At 37.0% G+C, this 16,134-nt stretch overlaps 1 protein-coding gene across 3 annotated transcripts in view; it reads right to left on the bottom strand.

The window, feature by feature from the left end:
* SLC6A15 (solute carrier family 6 member 15) overlaps positions 1 to 16,134 on the bottom strand; it is a 1,002,329-nt gene that overhangs the window by 973,276 nt on the left and 12,919 nt on the right. For all 3 annotated transcript variants that reach the window (XR_007888453.1, XM_051608987.1, XM_051608988.1), the window contains exons 3-8: positions 8,093 to 8,250; positions 7,495 to 7,621; positions 5,786 to 5,967; positions 4,060 to 4,170; positions 355 to 596; positions 57 to 249 (exon numbers count right to left, since the gene is read on the bottom strand). Coding sequence is in view for 2 of the 3 variants with exons in the window: in XM_051608987.1 (XP_051464947.1) it covers positions 57 to 249; positions 355 to 596; positions 4,060 to 4,170; positions 5,786 to 5,967; positions 7,495 to 7,621; positions 8,093 to 8,250 (1,013 nt within the window). In the remaining variant the exon portion in view is untranslated. The remainder of the gene's footprint in view (positions 1 to 56; positions 250 to 354; positions 597 to 4,059; positions 4,171 to 5,785; positions 5,968 to 7,494; positions 7,622 to 8,092; positions 8,251 to 16,134) is intronic.

The following is a 16,134-nucleotide window of genomic DNA, read 5'->3' as shown; positions in this document are numbered from 1 at the left end:
TAAAAATACTCATCTGTTCAGCATCTCTGTATTTAAGACTTATTTATTACTCCCACCTTGTTAAGTTCATCTTCAATTTGACAAGATTTCAGACCGAGAGAATCAAACTCTTCTTCTTTAACTTTCTGAATAATGTCATAAACTAAATTGTAATCTTCTGCTGTAATGCTTGAGAAATTGATATGATGTGGGATCATATCCTGGCTCAGATTGCCTATTTTCAAAAGTTTTAAAATCTTCTCTGAATTTCTGTAAAAACAAAATAAAACAGAGAAATCAAACTTTTTAATCTGTGTAATATCATAAATGAAATATACCATAAAAGTAATAATAAAAATAAATGAATATTCATACTGGATAACACATTTTTCATTTATGATATTGGCTTTGAAGCCCAGAACTGCAAACACCACCAAAGTTGCCAGCACAGAAGTGAAAAAATTGATGAAGGACACCAGTACAGCATCAAAATGGCAGTTGTTGTCTCTCTTGTTGTAGCTTGAAAAGGCAATGACTCCACCAAATCCAAGCCCTAAGGCAAAGAACACCTGAGTAGCAGCTTCTCTCCAGACCTTGGGCTCCAGCATTATTTCAAGCTGTTTGAAATTAGATATAATATATGTCAGCTATAAAATGCATTTCTACTATATGAAAAGACAACAGAAAAAAAAAAAAAGAAAAAAAAAAAGAAAAAAACAAATCAGGAAGACAACCTACATCATTAAATGCTAATACTCTACTACAAATGCACTTTCATGATGATAAAAATAAAGATGAATGAGACACCTTAAACTGAGCACTTAAAGAGAAACATGCTATACAGTATGTTCCCAACAATAAGACACTACTAGAGCTGTACGATAACTGCTAGTTATACTGAGGTGTAAGAGAAAACACTCTTTTTTCTTTTTTTACAATATTTGTCTTTTTTTTTTTTTTTTTTTTTTTTACAATCAGTGTATTGACATCAGAATTATGAAGTATTTTGGGATGATCAACCCTCTTATAAATGCAATCACTACATTGAAAGTTGCATTGTTGTTACTTTTCCAAAAAATAAAGTGACTACGAGACACATGAGTGTATGGAATTCTCTTTCATGCAAATACGTAAAGCAAAGTACAACACAGGAAATAAACACTGGCCACCACAATCTGTCCAGTCCAAAAATCAAATCTCCCTTAAGCCAAATGCCTTGAACCTACCCTAAGTTCAGTGGGTCATGTATTTGAGGAATAACTAAGCCTTTCATAAAAAAAAAAAAAAAAACTGTATTGCTCAGATGACCATAGTTCAAGAATTACCTTTGTTACAAAGTTATGAGCTGTCTATCTTAGACTCTTCTAGACACTGAATCATTTTAAAAGTCCATATGAGATTTAAATACTTGAATTTCTCAAGTTGACTCAGGGCCTCCATTCATTTACCAGTGAAAGACCTTACATCTGTGCATGTAACTTTTTTTTCCAGCCCTAGGCTTATTGAAAACAGTAAAACTAAAAAGCATCAGCATCACTGCAAGCATTATTAGACTGTCTTACTCTGAAGAAAACAACTAATCTGTTGTTGTTATGCAAATATTTTTAAAAAATTTACAGTTTCCCATACAGGTATAATATTTTTATAGATAGGTAGCAGATACCTTCTTTATTTAATTATATGAACTAAAATAAAATATATGTGGGGGAAAAAAGGTATTTATGACAAGCAACTTGTTCCTGACTTAACATTTTTGTTACAACTATAATGCACAAGTATCACATGTAGCTCAATCTGCGTGTATCACCCAGTCATGCCAGAGCTTTTCCACTGGAGGGAGCTCAAGGAATATTCTTAAATTTCCTAAGTCTAAATGGTTTAGGTATTGAAACACTTCTTGCTTTCTGCAATGTATCATTTGGTATCATCAGATACAAATTGCCTACCATTTAAAAATAATTTTATAAATGCTTTTCTATTCTATTTTCTGTGAAATTGTGGGGGCTCTGTATTTAAGCTTCATACAGTCCTACTCTTTCATCACAGTATCTTGCTTCAGTGGGCTTTTCCTATACCTTTCTTTAGGTTTTTCATCATGATTATTACTTAGGATTACTGCTTTGTTCATCATCTATGCCAAACAGAGAAATTCTTCCCTTCTTCATCAGCCCTGCCCTCTCACACCTGCAACAATGTGTGCCAGCCCCCTGCTGTGCTCACACAACTCTTCTGTGGAAATGTGTTGTGATCACCTGTGGTCAAAATGTTTTTGTTTGTGACCTAATTGAGGCTGAAAAGAGGTTCCTCCCTTCACTCTCATGTCTATCTATCTGTATTCTTTTCAAACTAGATTAGATTAGCAGTCCTTGTCACAGTCTGTCTGCCCAAATAAACTGTGGACAACAGGTGGGGGAGTCTGAATTCCTTCAGGTGGTTGCACAAGAACCTACACCCCAAATTAGTTCTGAAGTACTGAAACAATCAGAGATTACAATGAAAATGCTTTTAAAGGCATACAGTCACATAGTGTATGTGACATACAGGCCTCCTAACCTCAAATTTAAACCACAACTTAAATTTTGAGATACAGAACTGGAAGCCAGTAGAAATTAAAAACAATTTTGCTTTCACGTTCATTTATCTGAAGATTAAAACAACTGTATAATTAAGTTAAAATGTAGCTAGGAAGCGAGCATCAGGCTCTGACTTATTTTAGGTCTAACTCATGACAGATTAGTGAAGAGTTAAGAGATGCTGATATTCAAGGGGATTTTCAGTGTTCACCTTCCCTCAGTATCTAGTGGTCCTTCTCTTGAAAGGATTAGTACTGTGGTTGAGAAACCAAATTATAGCCACAAGAGGTCTGTATTCCATCTCTGCTATAGAATTCCTCTTTGTTCATAAGCCTTACATTTCTCTTCTCCTCAAATTTCCCAAATTTGCCTGAGCAATCCACAAGTTCCTGCAGAACCATGACTCTAAAGCAGTGACAGTGAGTGAAGCCGAGCATGACCGCATACCACAATGCAAGAAATAACAATGTGATAGCTAACAAAGGTCATTTGGATAGGAGGACAGTTCTCCACATACTCAAAACACGTGGAATCAAAATAACTGATATCTTGTCATATGGCATTAGCCACTATGTGAACTGATTTTAATAATCCTATTACTTGGCTTAAATTTTTGAAACATCAGTCCTGTTCTGCTCAACTATATTATGAAATGGACTTGCTGGAAAGTCCATTTAATAATATAGTACGAAGCCCAGCAATATGTGTTCCGGAGTATGGCTCTGACTACTCAAATATGCTGTTCCTGTAGTCCAGATACAGTTACAAGTACCTGATATGGGTGTAGGCAGCATTTAGATCATGAGACTAAACAATTGTTTCTAACATTCCTTCTCACCTCTGTAGTTTTAAAATCTAAACTTCTGGAAGACACTTTCCTTGCAAAAATGTTGACAGTGAAAAATGCATGCTCAGACCTGCTGCTATCTTGGCATGACAACCATAAGAAACATGGTAAGGAAAGCTAAGTGCTGAGTACTTAACACTACTTCAGGATTAAAGACAGGTCTTGTACTTTGGGCTACTATGCAAAACAGCATTGATTTATTTATAAAAAGGAACAAATCTGCCCTCTGTCAAAAGGGACAAATTAATTACGTAAAGTCATGACAGCATTCAAGGTAAGGCATTTCACTGTGACATCCCAAAACTAGGCATTTCAATCATAGAGAATGGCAAGATTTACTTTTCAGTATTTAGACCTTTCTAAACATCCTGAATCCTGTAAACAGCACTTTCTGTTGCTTAGCTTTATAAAGGCATCTAACTATGGAAACTCTTCACCTAAGTGAGGTAACTCTACACAGACCTATGGAACTGTTCTTAGAGCCTTTGGACCATAAGGCTTGATAACATGCCACTGAGGTCAACAACAATTTTGCAATTTAACCAAACAAAAATATGGCCAAATGTTCTATGAAGACAGTAAGTTTAAATGAGAGCATTCATAAAAAGTCAAATTGCCACTGAAACTTTGATACACTGCAAACAGAAATTAAGCACATACCTTAGGTGTGAACATGTGTCGAATTCCATCCACTGACCCATTAAGGAGCAGTCCTCTGATCAGAAAGCATAAAAGTACCACATAAGGAAAAAGGGAACTAAAATACATGATCTGAAAAACATGAAGAAGAAACTTAACATGACATCCACAGACTTTATTTTCAATACTTTCATTCACTACTTGCTATCTTTTGGATACATGACCAAATCAAATGCTCTAAGAAATATGCAGAACATTTCCCATTCTCTTTGTCTCTGCAGAAGAAAGCAAAATCACATGACTGTAAAATAAATTCTGTACTGTACTGAAACAATACGGTTCCCATTGTGCTGACTAACTGATAACAAATTGCCAGGCTTCCCAGGAAATTCAGTGTCAATTCATTGAGATGACAATGAGAAGGACAGAATTAGACTGTTTTAAAAATGCTTCACTTTACAAATGCACTTTGATTCAAGTATACATTGCATTGTTTAGTTTGAAGAAGAGGAGGCTGAGGGGAGACCCCATTGCTCTCTACAACTACCTGAAAGGAGGTTGTAGGGACATGGGAGTTGGCCTCTTCTCTCAAGTGAATAATGACAGGATGAGAGGAAATGGCCCGAAGTTGCAGCAGGGGAGATTTAGACTAGATATTAGAAATAATTTCTTTACCAAAAGAGTGGTTGGACACTGGAACAGGCTGCACAGGGAGGTGGTGAAGTCACCATCCCCAGAAGTGTTTAAAAGAAATACAGATGTGGTGCTTAGGGACATGATTTAAGCACTGAACAGCTAGATTACGTTATGGTTGGTGGATTTAGGTTATAGTTGGACCAGGATGATTCTGTATGGTAAAGATACAGAGTATGAACAGATATTCAGGAGAGGGCAAGAGTCAATGGAGAGTACATAACCAGTGGCTTAAAATCACTAAATAATACTTACTGCCAATACAAAAACAGATTAGTAATCAAATATGATCTTTCATTGTCCATCGTTGAAAAGCAAATCTATTCTGTACTTTGAAGTTCAGTAAAATTATTCTCTCACTAAATTTGCGAGTTGTTTCTTGAACTGAAATACACTGAAGACGTCACAGAATTCTCCACCTCAGTGACAAATTTTTTAATAGCACAGAATTTTCCTATTAGAACAGATGATTTTTCATCAGAAAATCCCACTGAGATCAACAGAATTAGCAAATCATTCACTAGTCAATCCAGCTGGCTGCATGGAAAGGAAAGGAATACAAGGCAACGTCCTCAGGTGCAAAGCAATGATTAGTTATTAGTCAAAAGAAACAATCCAGAATCCTGAAAAGCCACTGCGTCAGTGACAGAAGAATGGATAACAATGACAGTAACAAGAAAAATGACAAAGCATTTTGAGAACCTGTGTGCACTGCAATCACACTGTGACTTTACCTGGAAAACAAATTCCTTAGACGTTTGCGAACACAGAGCCACGCTGCACTATAAAACTGAGGTACAGTTACTTGCAACAGCTACGCAGTTATTATTCTTCAGATCTAAATTCCCACTAAATTACTACAATTCCCACTAAAATTATTAAAATTTTAATGCTTAACTACTAACATTTAGATCATACAAATACCAGGGTGAGTCAAAGCTTCTAACCTGCTCCTACAGGTATTGTAAGAAAGCAAACAGAGGGTGTGGTGAACAAAAATGTCATGAAAAGTTTCAAAGTAAAACACCGTCATTTAGGTAAACAGCATACTCACTTTGCCTGAAGACTGAATGCCTTTGATCATGGCTAGGCATACCATGACCCAGGCAGCCAGCAAGCAGATAGTCATCTTCCAGTTTAAACCCCCACTCTCTGACAGAGAGCTGGAAATATTCAGTGCTTCTCTGTACCAGTAGTAAGTGGTTGCAGAACTTTTTTCACATTCAGGCTCCACAACTAGATGAAGACACACATTTCATTTACCACACAAAAGATCAGATTCCCTGCATATGATACTGTGACTTATATGCTATGAAAAGAAGCTCTCTGGAATTGAACATAATTTTGAAAATATATAGAAAACAGATTCTCAATTGTATCTGGTTTGATATGACACTCAAGTCAATAGGCAATTACTATTTCAAATTATAAAACATGGTATCAAGGTGATGAGAAAAGGCAAAAAATGCCCATTACACAGCCATATTAAAGTTGCTATGTGTATTCCAGAAGTGATTTTTAATTATAGTGTAATTCTGCTTTACTCACATTACCGAACAGTTTAAGAGACTGTGTGAATCGTATCTAGACACATAACGCATATAAGAATTCTTCAAATATTTACTTAATTTTTAAAAAATTATGTGCATCTGACAATCAATCACATCTCTAAGCTAGGTTCTGAGTCAAGGCTTATTAATGAAAAGGAAAAAATATAGTAATTTCAAGAAACCTTACACAAGTGTCAGATCTTCACTAAAACACGCTGCCAAAAATGATAGATTATTATCAAATATAGTATTTTCCATGTTAAAGCTTAGTTCACATGACCTCTGCTAAAGTTATGCTAACATAATAGATCTTAATATTTAAGCAGGGTTAGAGTCCATAAACAGACAAACACTGTGGCTGCGTTAATGGACAATACCCTGTGCAATACAGTCAGTTTGACTGGGTGCCAACATTCACATATACTGACTTTTCAAACAACTGAAGCAAGCAAATCTGGCAAAGACACAATAAAAATGTTGGACAATTTTTCAAATGTCTCTGGTTATATTCTTTATTAAAGGGGTAAAAAACCACACAAGGTAATTTTTTAAAAATAAGATCCAAAATAAAAAGAAATTAAATATTCCATATTTCAAGACCAAGAATAATTAAAAGTAACTATTATGAGAAAACCAAAACTTAGGGAGAAGGAACTTTTAATGCTGTTTTGAGACCATCTCATTATAGCAAGAAACCAATGACCAATTATCTAATTTCTACAGGTTCACAAAGCCAAAAAATGCTTTATCACATGCATTTCACTGATGTTTACAATCTTCCATTTTCTGCTTTGTTAGTAATTCAACATTTTTTGTCACTAGGAAGCATCCTAGTAACTGAAATGTCAAAATATCCATAGTATACCTGTTTTTCACCAAGAAAGCATATAAAACAGTATCAAAATCAGGAAAAAATAAATCAGAACTTTTTTCACTGTAACACATTAAGCAGCACTCTGCTAATTTCATTACTCTTGAAAATGCTGTTGATAGTGATGTTGCTTTACAAATAAAGCATATTTATTTTAGGGGTTTTTCTTCTATTTTTTCCAAGTATTACAATGTGCCATTTCATTAAGATGCAAAACCAGCTTTGCATACAACTCTTTCTCCCATAAACAAGTTTGTGAATTGTACTTTCTCTCATTTTTATTAAAAAATCTCTCTTTTTATACATTTTATATGACTTTTAATAATATTAATATAGACTTACAGGTATGAGATGTATTTTTAACTAGAGGACACTGGTCCCATGGTAATGGATGCTGAAAAGACTGGGAAAAGTAAAACAGACTCCATCCAATAATAACATTGTAGTACAGGGCCACAAAGAAACATACCTATAAAAAGGAAACATATTGTAAAAGTTACTTTTATTAATTACATTTCAAAAAACCCACCTACTAAGCTTCTGCATATTTTTTGTGTATCAGCCACCGAACCTAATTTTAACTAATGTCAATAAATCAGAATAAGACCTGAATGGCTTGCCCCAGTAAAGTACTTGACATTTCCTAAGTTTTCACTTTTCTGGATTTATTATGCAACATCTACATCTTTATAGGCTGTTTTTCTCACGAAGACCACCCTGTTGCCTAATTCCTAATTTCAAAACAATAAAAAGATCCAATTTGACTGGTTTTACTGACACATCTCTATTAATATTTTTTAATGTACTTGTTTAAGATCTTCCAGGACATCAACTGACCTTGAAGCACATCTCCAAATCAGTGGCCTTTTCCTGCAGCAGAACAGTAAATCTAAATCATATGGACTGAAAGCAAACCACATGATTAATTTTAAAAACTTACTACGCAGCTTGCAAATCCAATTCCTCCAAGTTTGGGGCTGATATAATTCCACACACCAATACTCCCTCGGCGGATCCTCTGCCCCACAGCAAGCTCCAAGAAAAATAGTGGAATCCCTATTATCAGTAGCAAGATTAAGTATGGCACAAGATAGGCACCTATGAAAGGAATAAAGTATAAATCAGAGTGAGAGGGAGAAAAATCAGAACTTGAAACAACAAATGTGAAACCTTGTAATAGCATCAAGTCTGAATCGGTGTCATTCACTATAAAGCTTTTTTATCACATGCAAAATCTAATTTTACCTGAATCTTGACCATACATCTTGTAAGATATGAAAAGGCCAGACATCATATTTCTTAAGCATTGTAAAATTTTGAGGCAAATCATACTGAAAGTGAGTTATTATCTAATCTAGTTGTTTGCTTGTGTGAAATTCTGGGCATTTGATCAAACTTTTTAGAGATACAGTGATGCAATCAGAAGCCGAATCAACATTTATTGAAAAAAAATAATCTACACCTTGACATTTAACAGAGCAGCAGGACTGAATCTGTAAGGGAAATACAGAACATACTGTGTATATAACATTCTGAATTTCATCCAGTCTTAAGTGGTTTCAAAAGACCATCCCATTGACTTCTCCATGTACATATTCGATGCTCAGGAGGGGGATTTCACAATTTACAGAATAATGATTCTATCCAGCTAAGCAAGAAAACTCTATCAGCCCATTTCTACGAGCCTACAGACAAAGCCTAGAGATATGAGGAGGAAATGAAATGGAGTATTGTAGATCCAGATCTTTCCGTACTGGCCAATTCTCCTTAAAGACGTATTTGAAAATGTATCTGTTACTTTACAGTCAGAAATTCATATCTAAACCAATTCATTTTTTCAAAGTTTTATTCAAGGAAGTGGTCATACACAATTCTAACTACAGGATGCATCTCCATTTATTCCAGCAGAACTAACTGCAAGCAAATATATCCATACACTAAATTTACCAAGTTCAGAGCCTAACTTGTCCTTGGGGTTTCAGAGTAATTAGGACTAGAGCTAACAAAACATTTGGGCATCAGCAATAAGCAATGTGGCATATAATTTTCAAATGCGTGGCTCCTGGGCTGCAATACAGAGGACTTTGCTGGCCACCTAGGTCAACGGGCTCAAGACTTTTTATTGCAACCACTGTATGGCTAAAGAAAAGCGCTTGAGGGATGCAGACTGCAGCATGACAGAGCAAGCTACAAAGCAAAGATCTGAAGAGCTCAGCATCTTACACTTAGCGCTATTAAGTTGTATGATCAGTCTATTCATATCTGTGATGAGAGAGAAGATGATCAAAGTTGAGAAACAAATTTGGGCTTTATTCTCAACTCCAGCTAAGTCCTACTTTAAGTCTCTTCATCCAGTGTCAATTTTCTAAGGCTTTTTTAGGAGTCTATCAAAATGCACGATCATTTGCATATTCTGAGTTGATAGCTTATCTTGTGGAATATCATTTATTTTAGAAAACTTAAAACTTTTCTAAGCCATGCAAGACACCTCAGATTTTATGGTACCATCCACTCATACTTAGGTCCACTTGCTGTTTCGCTCTTCATGAAAGACACAGAAACTGGACATCATCTTCCATTAGAAAGATCTTGTTAAGATGTGAAGCACTGTGCTCCATTCTGCCCTGGTGAGGCCACAGCTGGAATACTGAGTCCAGTTCTGGGCTCCCCAGTTCAAGAGAGACAGGGAACTACTAAAGAGAGTCCAGTGAAGGGTAAGATGACTGGGGGACTGAAGCATCTCCCTCATGAGGAAAGGATGAGAGAGCTAGGACTCTTTAGCCTGGAGAAGAGAAGGCTGAGGGAAGACTTTATCAATGTATATAAGTATCTAAAGGGTGTGCGCAAAGAGGATGGAGCCAGACTCTTTTCAGTAGTGCCCTGTGACAGGACAAGGGGCAATGGGCACAGCTGGAACACAGGAAATTTCATCGGAACATATGCAGAAGCTTCTTCACTGTGAGGGTGACAAAACACTAGAATAGGCTGTCCAGAGAGGTTGTGCAGTCCCCTTCTCCGGAGACATTCAAAACCTGCCAGGATGCAGTCCTGTGTAATGTGCCCTAGGCAATCTTGCTCTAGCAAAGGGGTAGATTTGGTAATCTCCAGAGATCCCTTCCAAGCCCTCCAATGATTCTGTAATTCTGTGAGTAACTACAACCTCATGTCTAAGAAAAGTAGGAAAAAAGATGAAAGTAAATCTGAGAAAAACTACTGGTGGACCAGATGAAGAATACTGATCTTATTTAGGTCACAGTCTGTAGGCTGTTGTTAGCAATGAAACAGCTCCTTGTGTTTTATTTTCATTATATGATATGCAATAATACTGCCTGAGCAGCATTTGGTCAAAACCTATGCCAGGCTCTGAACAACGTACTGGTTTTGAGGTTACAATACTCCTTCAAAGACCCAAACATCAGGGTCTACCTATCCCCTCTAAGCATAGTATAGACTGTCAAGTACTCAAGTATTCTTTCTACTGAGGCAGCAGCTAAATTCCTATTCAGTAAAAAATGCAAAGGACTTTCTACTATGAAAAGACAGACAACAGATAGAAGAAAATAAATGTGAGAGAAATTGAGGAATAGAGTAACAACTATGTTCCAAAATGAGGGGGACTGTATATCTTAAGAATGTAGAAAACACATAATATCATTAAACACCCTTGATTTGTCATCAGCATTCACTCAAAAATTCTGCGAGACAGAAGTATATTGTAAATTCACATTGCAAATGAGCTTCGGCATCACCATCTTTAAAAACCTGGTCATACAATTAATGGAATGCCAGCAATACATAGTTTTTTAAATAGTCTAACACTACTCTAAATGACACCTGAAGTCTTAACTATACAGGTGTTGCACAGCTGAGAGACAAGCCTGAACAGCTCAAAAAAATTGGGGCCTAAGTGACTTACCCTGTATCCCACTTGATGACTGTACTAGAGCAGGAACTGAACCCAGCTCTTCAGTGTCCCAGTCCACAACCTTAATCACAAGGCTGCAAAGTTAAGCACATGTTTAAAGACTGGACTGACATGGGTGCTCCATGGTGCAGTACCAATGTAAACTGCAAGAATAATCAGTTAGATTCAACTAAATGAGTTAAATAAATCTGGCGTTAAATCCACTTTGCATTATACACAACCCAACCCTGTAAGTCAGTGTGGGCAGCCAGCAGACCTCACCTCCATATTACAGGGTTTGTTCAGAGCACATTAAGCTCTAGTCTGATCGCTCAAACCTGCTGAGCTCCCTTCTGATCTTGTGCTCCTCCCCAAGAGAAGGACATAACAGAAAAAAGTACATTTGAGTTCCACTGCAATAATGGATGTAGCTGGATTATATAACTGTGTATCACAGCTGCAAAAGGGCTTCTGTGCCCTATAGTCAACATGAAACCACAGCATCTTTGGAAAAGCTTTTTATTTCAAGCCTTCGCTTGAAGCTAGACATACTTCAAAGAACTGTAACACATCTTCACTTCATCATTCAACAGAATTAACATGGAAACAGCTCAGCATGTCTCCTACTTGCTGGTGCAGGAAAACATGGGTCTGTGGAGTTACAAGACTGAATAAGCATAATTTTTAGTTGAATTAGAACAATAAACTATGCGTGCAGGCCTTGAACAGCCTCCATAATTTGTTACATTGTCTGCTAGATCTGCCAGCTAAGCAGTCTTCTGAGTATTACAGTTCTGTGTGGCTCACGATCTCCAGGTCTCCTTTCAACATTTTCAAAATTATTCTACTGTAACATCACTTTTTGCATGTTTTGGCTCCGAAGACTGCCTTTCATATTAAAAAAAACTCATCTCAACTTCATAAAGAAAAAAAATAAATTTAAAAAGATACACCTTATGCCTCTTTCACTAGAATTAAAGACAAAGATAAAAAAGATTTCAGGAACTTGTGAATGTTAGTACTGTGCAAAGCACTGATCTGAGTTCTTAATTTTTATTAACTAAGCACCATAATGGGATAACTGGTAAATTGTCTCTCTTGATATTACATTATGTATGTAATGCAACACTATTTATAGAAATGGAATATTAACATTGGATTTAAGTTCTTGCAAGTGCTTGGGGGAAAACAAAAACAAAAAAAATTACATGATTCATAGTGATTAGAGTTGGAAAATAATTTCAGAAGAAATAATGCAAGATGACATCGCTACCAGCATACAGATAACTACAGAAATTTTATTTTCCTAGCCATTCTTGATATAACCTGAAAAACTAAACACTTTCCAGATTTGTTTTAACTGTTGCTGTACGATTTTTTAATTCATTGTCTAGTGTCTGAATTAATCCTTATTCATGAAGGTGAGGGTGTCTTGAGGAGACATCCTAATTCTTGTAGCTTATTGACACTTACAAATAGAAAGCTAGCAAGAAGCTGACGTTCAGATGAAGATCAACTGATTTTCAGTGTAAAATGGTAGAATTTTTAAAGTTATGATAATTAAGCCCCAAAGCACTATAGGTTTACAGTCTACTATGTTCCTACGAGTGAAATTATTTACCATTACAAAATAGAAACTGCTATTATCAGGAAAACTCTGATAAAAGTTTTTATGTTTTATCTGCATGTTTGTAGTCTATCCGATTGAGAAGGTTGTCTTCTGTCACTAGTCTTCCACAGTTTAAACATATCGCAGTAGGCCTATTGACAAAACTGCCTAAAGGATGAAAATCCCTTTAGCTAATAAGCTTTCATGAAGAAATATACTAGCAAAATAATACATTTTTCATCACACTGAAGTACAACTACATGTTAAGTCTCACAATACAGTTTAAATAAAAATTCACAAAATAATATAGAAGTCATCAGTGAATTCAAGGCAGTGATTACAAATGATTGACCAAAAGCTAAATAAAGAAGCCACTGAATCCATACTCAATGTTGGAATACATGGGAATACTTCCTTTGCTCTTACTTGTATTATACAACCAGATTGTAGCTTCTAATGACTACTCCCTCTTTAACATAGAATCATAGAATGTATTGCTAACCTCCCTACAATAAGCAGGGACATTTCCAACTTGAACAGATTGTTCAGAGTCCCATCAAGCCTGACCTTGAATGTCTCCAGGGATGAGGCCTCCACCATCTCTCTAGTCAACCTGTTCCAGTGATCCACCACCTTCCCCTAACGTCCAATCTAAATCTAGCCTTCTCTAGCTTTAAACCATTACCCCTTGTCTTATCTTTATATGCCCTTGTGAACAGGTCTTCCCCAGCCTTCTTATAGGCTCCTTTCAGGTATTGGAAGGTCACTGTAAAGTCCCCAAGAAGTCTTCTCTTCTTCAGGCTGAACAATGCCAGCTTCCTCAGCCTGTCATCATAAAAGAGGTGCTCCAGCCCTCTGATCATTTTCATGGTCTTCCTCTGGACATGCTCCAACAGGTCCACATCCTTCTTGTGCTAGGGGCTCCAGAGGTGGATGCAGTACTCCAGGTGAGGTCTCACCTGAGCAGAGGGGCCGAATCACCTCTCTCAATCTTCTGGCCACACTTCTTTTGATGCAGCCCAGGATGTGGCTAGCCTTCTGGGCTGCAACTACACATTGGTGGCTCATGTCTATCTTTTGATCCATTAGTACCTCCATGTCTTTTTCCACAGGGCTACTCTCTAGCATGTCCTCTCACAGCCTGTATTCATACCTCTGGTTGCCCCGGCCCAGGTGCAGGACCCTGCACTTGGCCTTGTTGAACCTCCTGAGGTTCACCTGGGCCCAATTCTCCAGCTTGTGCAGGTCTCTCTGGGTGGCAAGTTGACATTTTATTTCCTCACCAGTTTTCAGCAATAGCTGATATGCTTTTTACAAGACCACATAGCTTAACTGTTCAATATGCTGGTATTTCAGTATAAAATCCAGACTACTTAAGTGTAAAAACTATTATGTGACTCACGTCAATCTTTTAAAGATACAATGGAAAGATAATCTGCTACAGATTTCCCTATGCTGCTCACAGCTTTTATCTGTTTATCATTTTTTACTAGTTCTTTTCACTTTCTGTGTCACAGAGACACTAAAAGGACTGACCTTCAAAAAAACAAAAAAAAACACAAACAAAACACACACACAAAAAGAAAAAAAAAAAACACACACACCAGGAAAATTAAGTTAATGCTCATGAAAATGTACCACAAAATCTTTGGGTACACAAAACTCCCAATAACATGTGCAATGCTAGAAGCATCTCTTAGATAACCATGTTCACTTTTCTTCGTAACACTCACTCCAATATCATTAATTCTTGCAGAACAGCTAATTTAGTATGCTTTTGTTACTTCTAAGATGTGAAAGTACCATTCTACTTCAGCTAAGTCAAAAGGAAAACAACAATGAAAGAGTAAACTTTACATTTTTCCTTTGATTGAAAAAAATGAAAGGCATGCAAGCTACTGGCAAGATGATAGCAATGAGCAGCAGGAAAATACAGGTCTAGTTTGTCACTATTTATTAGTCTCATGGCAAGACTACATAGATCAGCCCAGTTTATTTTTAAGGCTCTCAATCATAAGAAGCTAAGGCAGCTCTGAACCTACTGGATGCTAACATTGGTTATGATATTGTTAGAGGAACTGTTCCTGTCTGAACAAACACACAAATTTGTCTTCACATAGCAAAGGAGCAATAACTAAACTGTACCGTGTAAAAACCATAAATATAAAAAAACCCTTGCAAGTGAAGTTAGAGCATAACCAGCTACAATGCAAATCACCTTTGTGAGGCATCAAGGAAGAAACAGCTTTTTTATCTGTTACCCTGCAAAGAGTGGAAGAAGCGTCTCAAGTGTCATATGGGGACTGGACATTCCTTACCAGGGCTAAGGAAGACTTGTGGTGAGGACAGAGGTGATGGAGGCAGACAGATCTATAGTCACTTCCTCAGAGATTTACTGAACACCTTCAGCCCCTCATTCATATACCTTAAACCTCCTTCTGTCCCTTCCTCTCTTCCCAAATCAAGAAAATGAGCACCCTGGAGTGCTCTCAGTCCCCTCCCAACCTTGTTTTTCCTCTTGATATTTCCTGCATTGCAGCTACATGCCCAAAGAGGATCTCACCCCTCTTGACAAGCCCTTTTCTAGGAAAGTCAAGTGTGAAAGTCAGCAAAGAGCTAAACCAGTCTAGGTGTAACTTGGTTGAACATAAACAAAAAAATACCAGCTACTACTCCAAGTATTTATGAGTTTATATAAAATTGCAACAGGAAAAACTGTTGAAGGATCACAAGAAATTAAACAAAGGGAGTTTTGATGGTTTAAACCAGATTCAGAAACAGAGACTGGAAAGATACCTATGGATGTCCAAGCACCAGTGCAGCATAGTGGCACACAAGATACCTTTAAAGATGGTGCCACAGGTACATCACTGAAGCAGTACAGAGCTCTGAAGTCAGGAGTGTTGGTGTACTACAGGCTGTGGCCCTAAACAAACCCAATCTCTCTCAAAACCAGGGTAGTAAACACCCAATTTTTCTCCATGAAATCCTCTTAGTAACATAGATGCATTTGGGCTAACTTCTATTTGTCTTTCCTATGTTTATTTTGTTGGTTTTGTTGTTGTTGTCCCAAAAGTTTAAAAAAAAGTCAAAACAGATTATTTGGTTTAAATTTAAATTTAAAATAGAGGGCCTACAAGAAATCTGGGAAGGGACTTTTTACAAGGTCGCGCAGCAATAGGACAAGGGGCAACAGTTTCAAGCTGAAAGAGAGCAGATTAGACTGGATATTAGGAAGAAATACTTAAGCATGAGGGTGGTAAAACACTGCAACAGGTTGACCAGGGAAGCTGTGGATGCTCCCTCCATGGAAGTGTCCAAGGCCAGGGTGGATGCGGCTTTGAGCAACCTAATCTAGTGGGAGGTGTCTCTGCCCATGCAGGGGTGTTAGAACTAGATGATCTTTAAGGTTCCTTCAAGGCCAAACCATTCTATGATTCTGTGATTCCATGAAATTTATTGGTTTACA

The sequence above is a fragment of the Apus apus genome, chromosome 1 (genome assembly GCF_020740795.1).
Source record: "Apus apus isolate bApuApu2 chromosome 1, bApuApu2.pri.cur, whole genome shotgun sequence".
Lineage (NCBI taxonomy): Eukaryota > Metazoa > Chordata > Aves > Apodiformes > Apodidae > Apus > Apus apus.
Note: the sequence above shows the minus strand (reverse complement) of the source record. Positions and strands in the feature narration are given on the sequence as shown.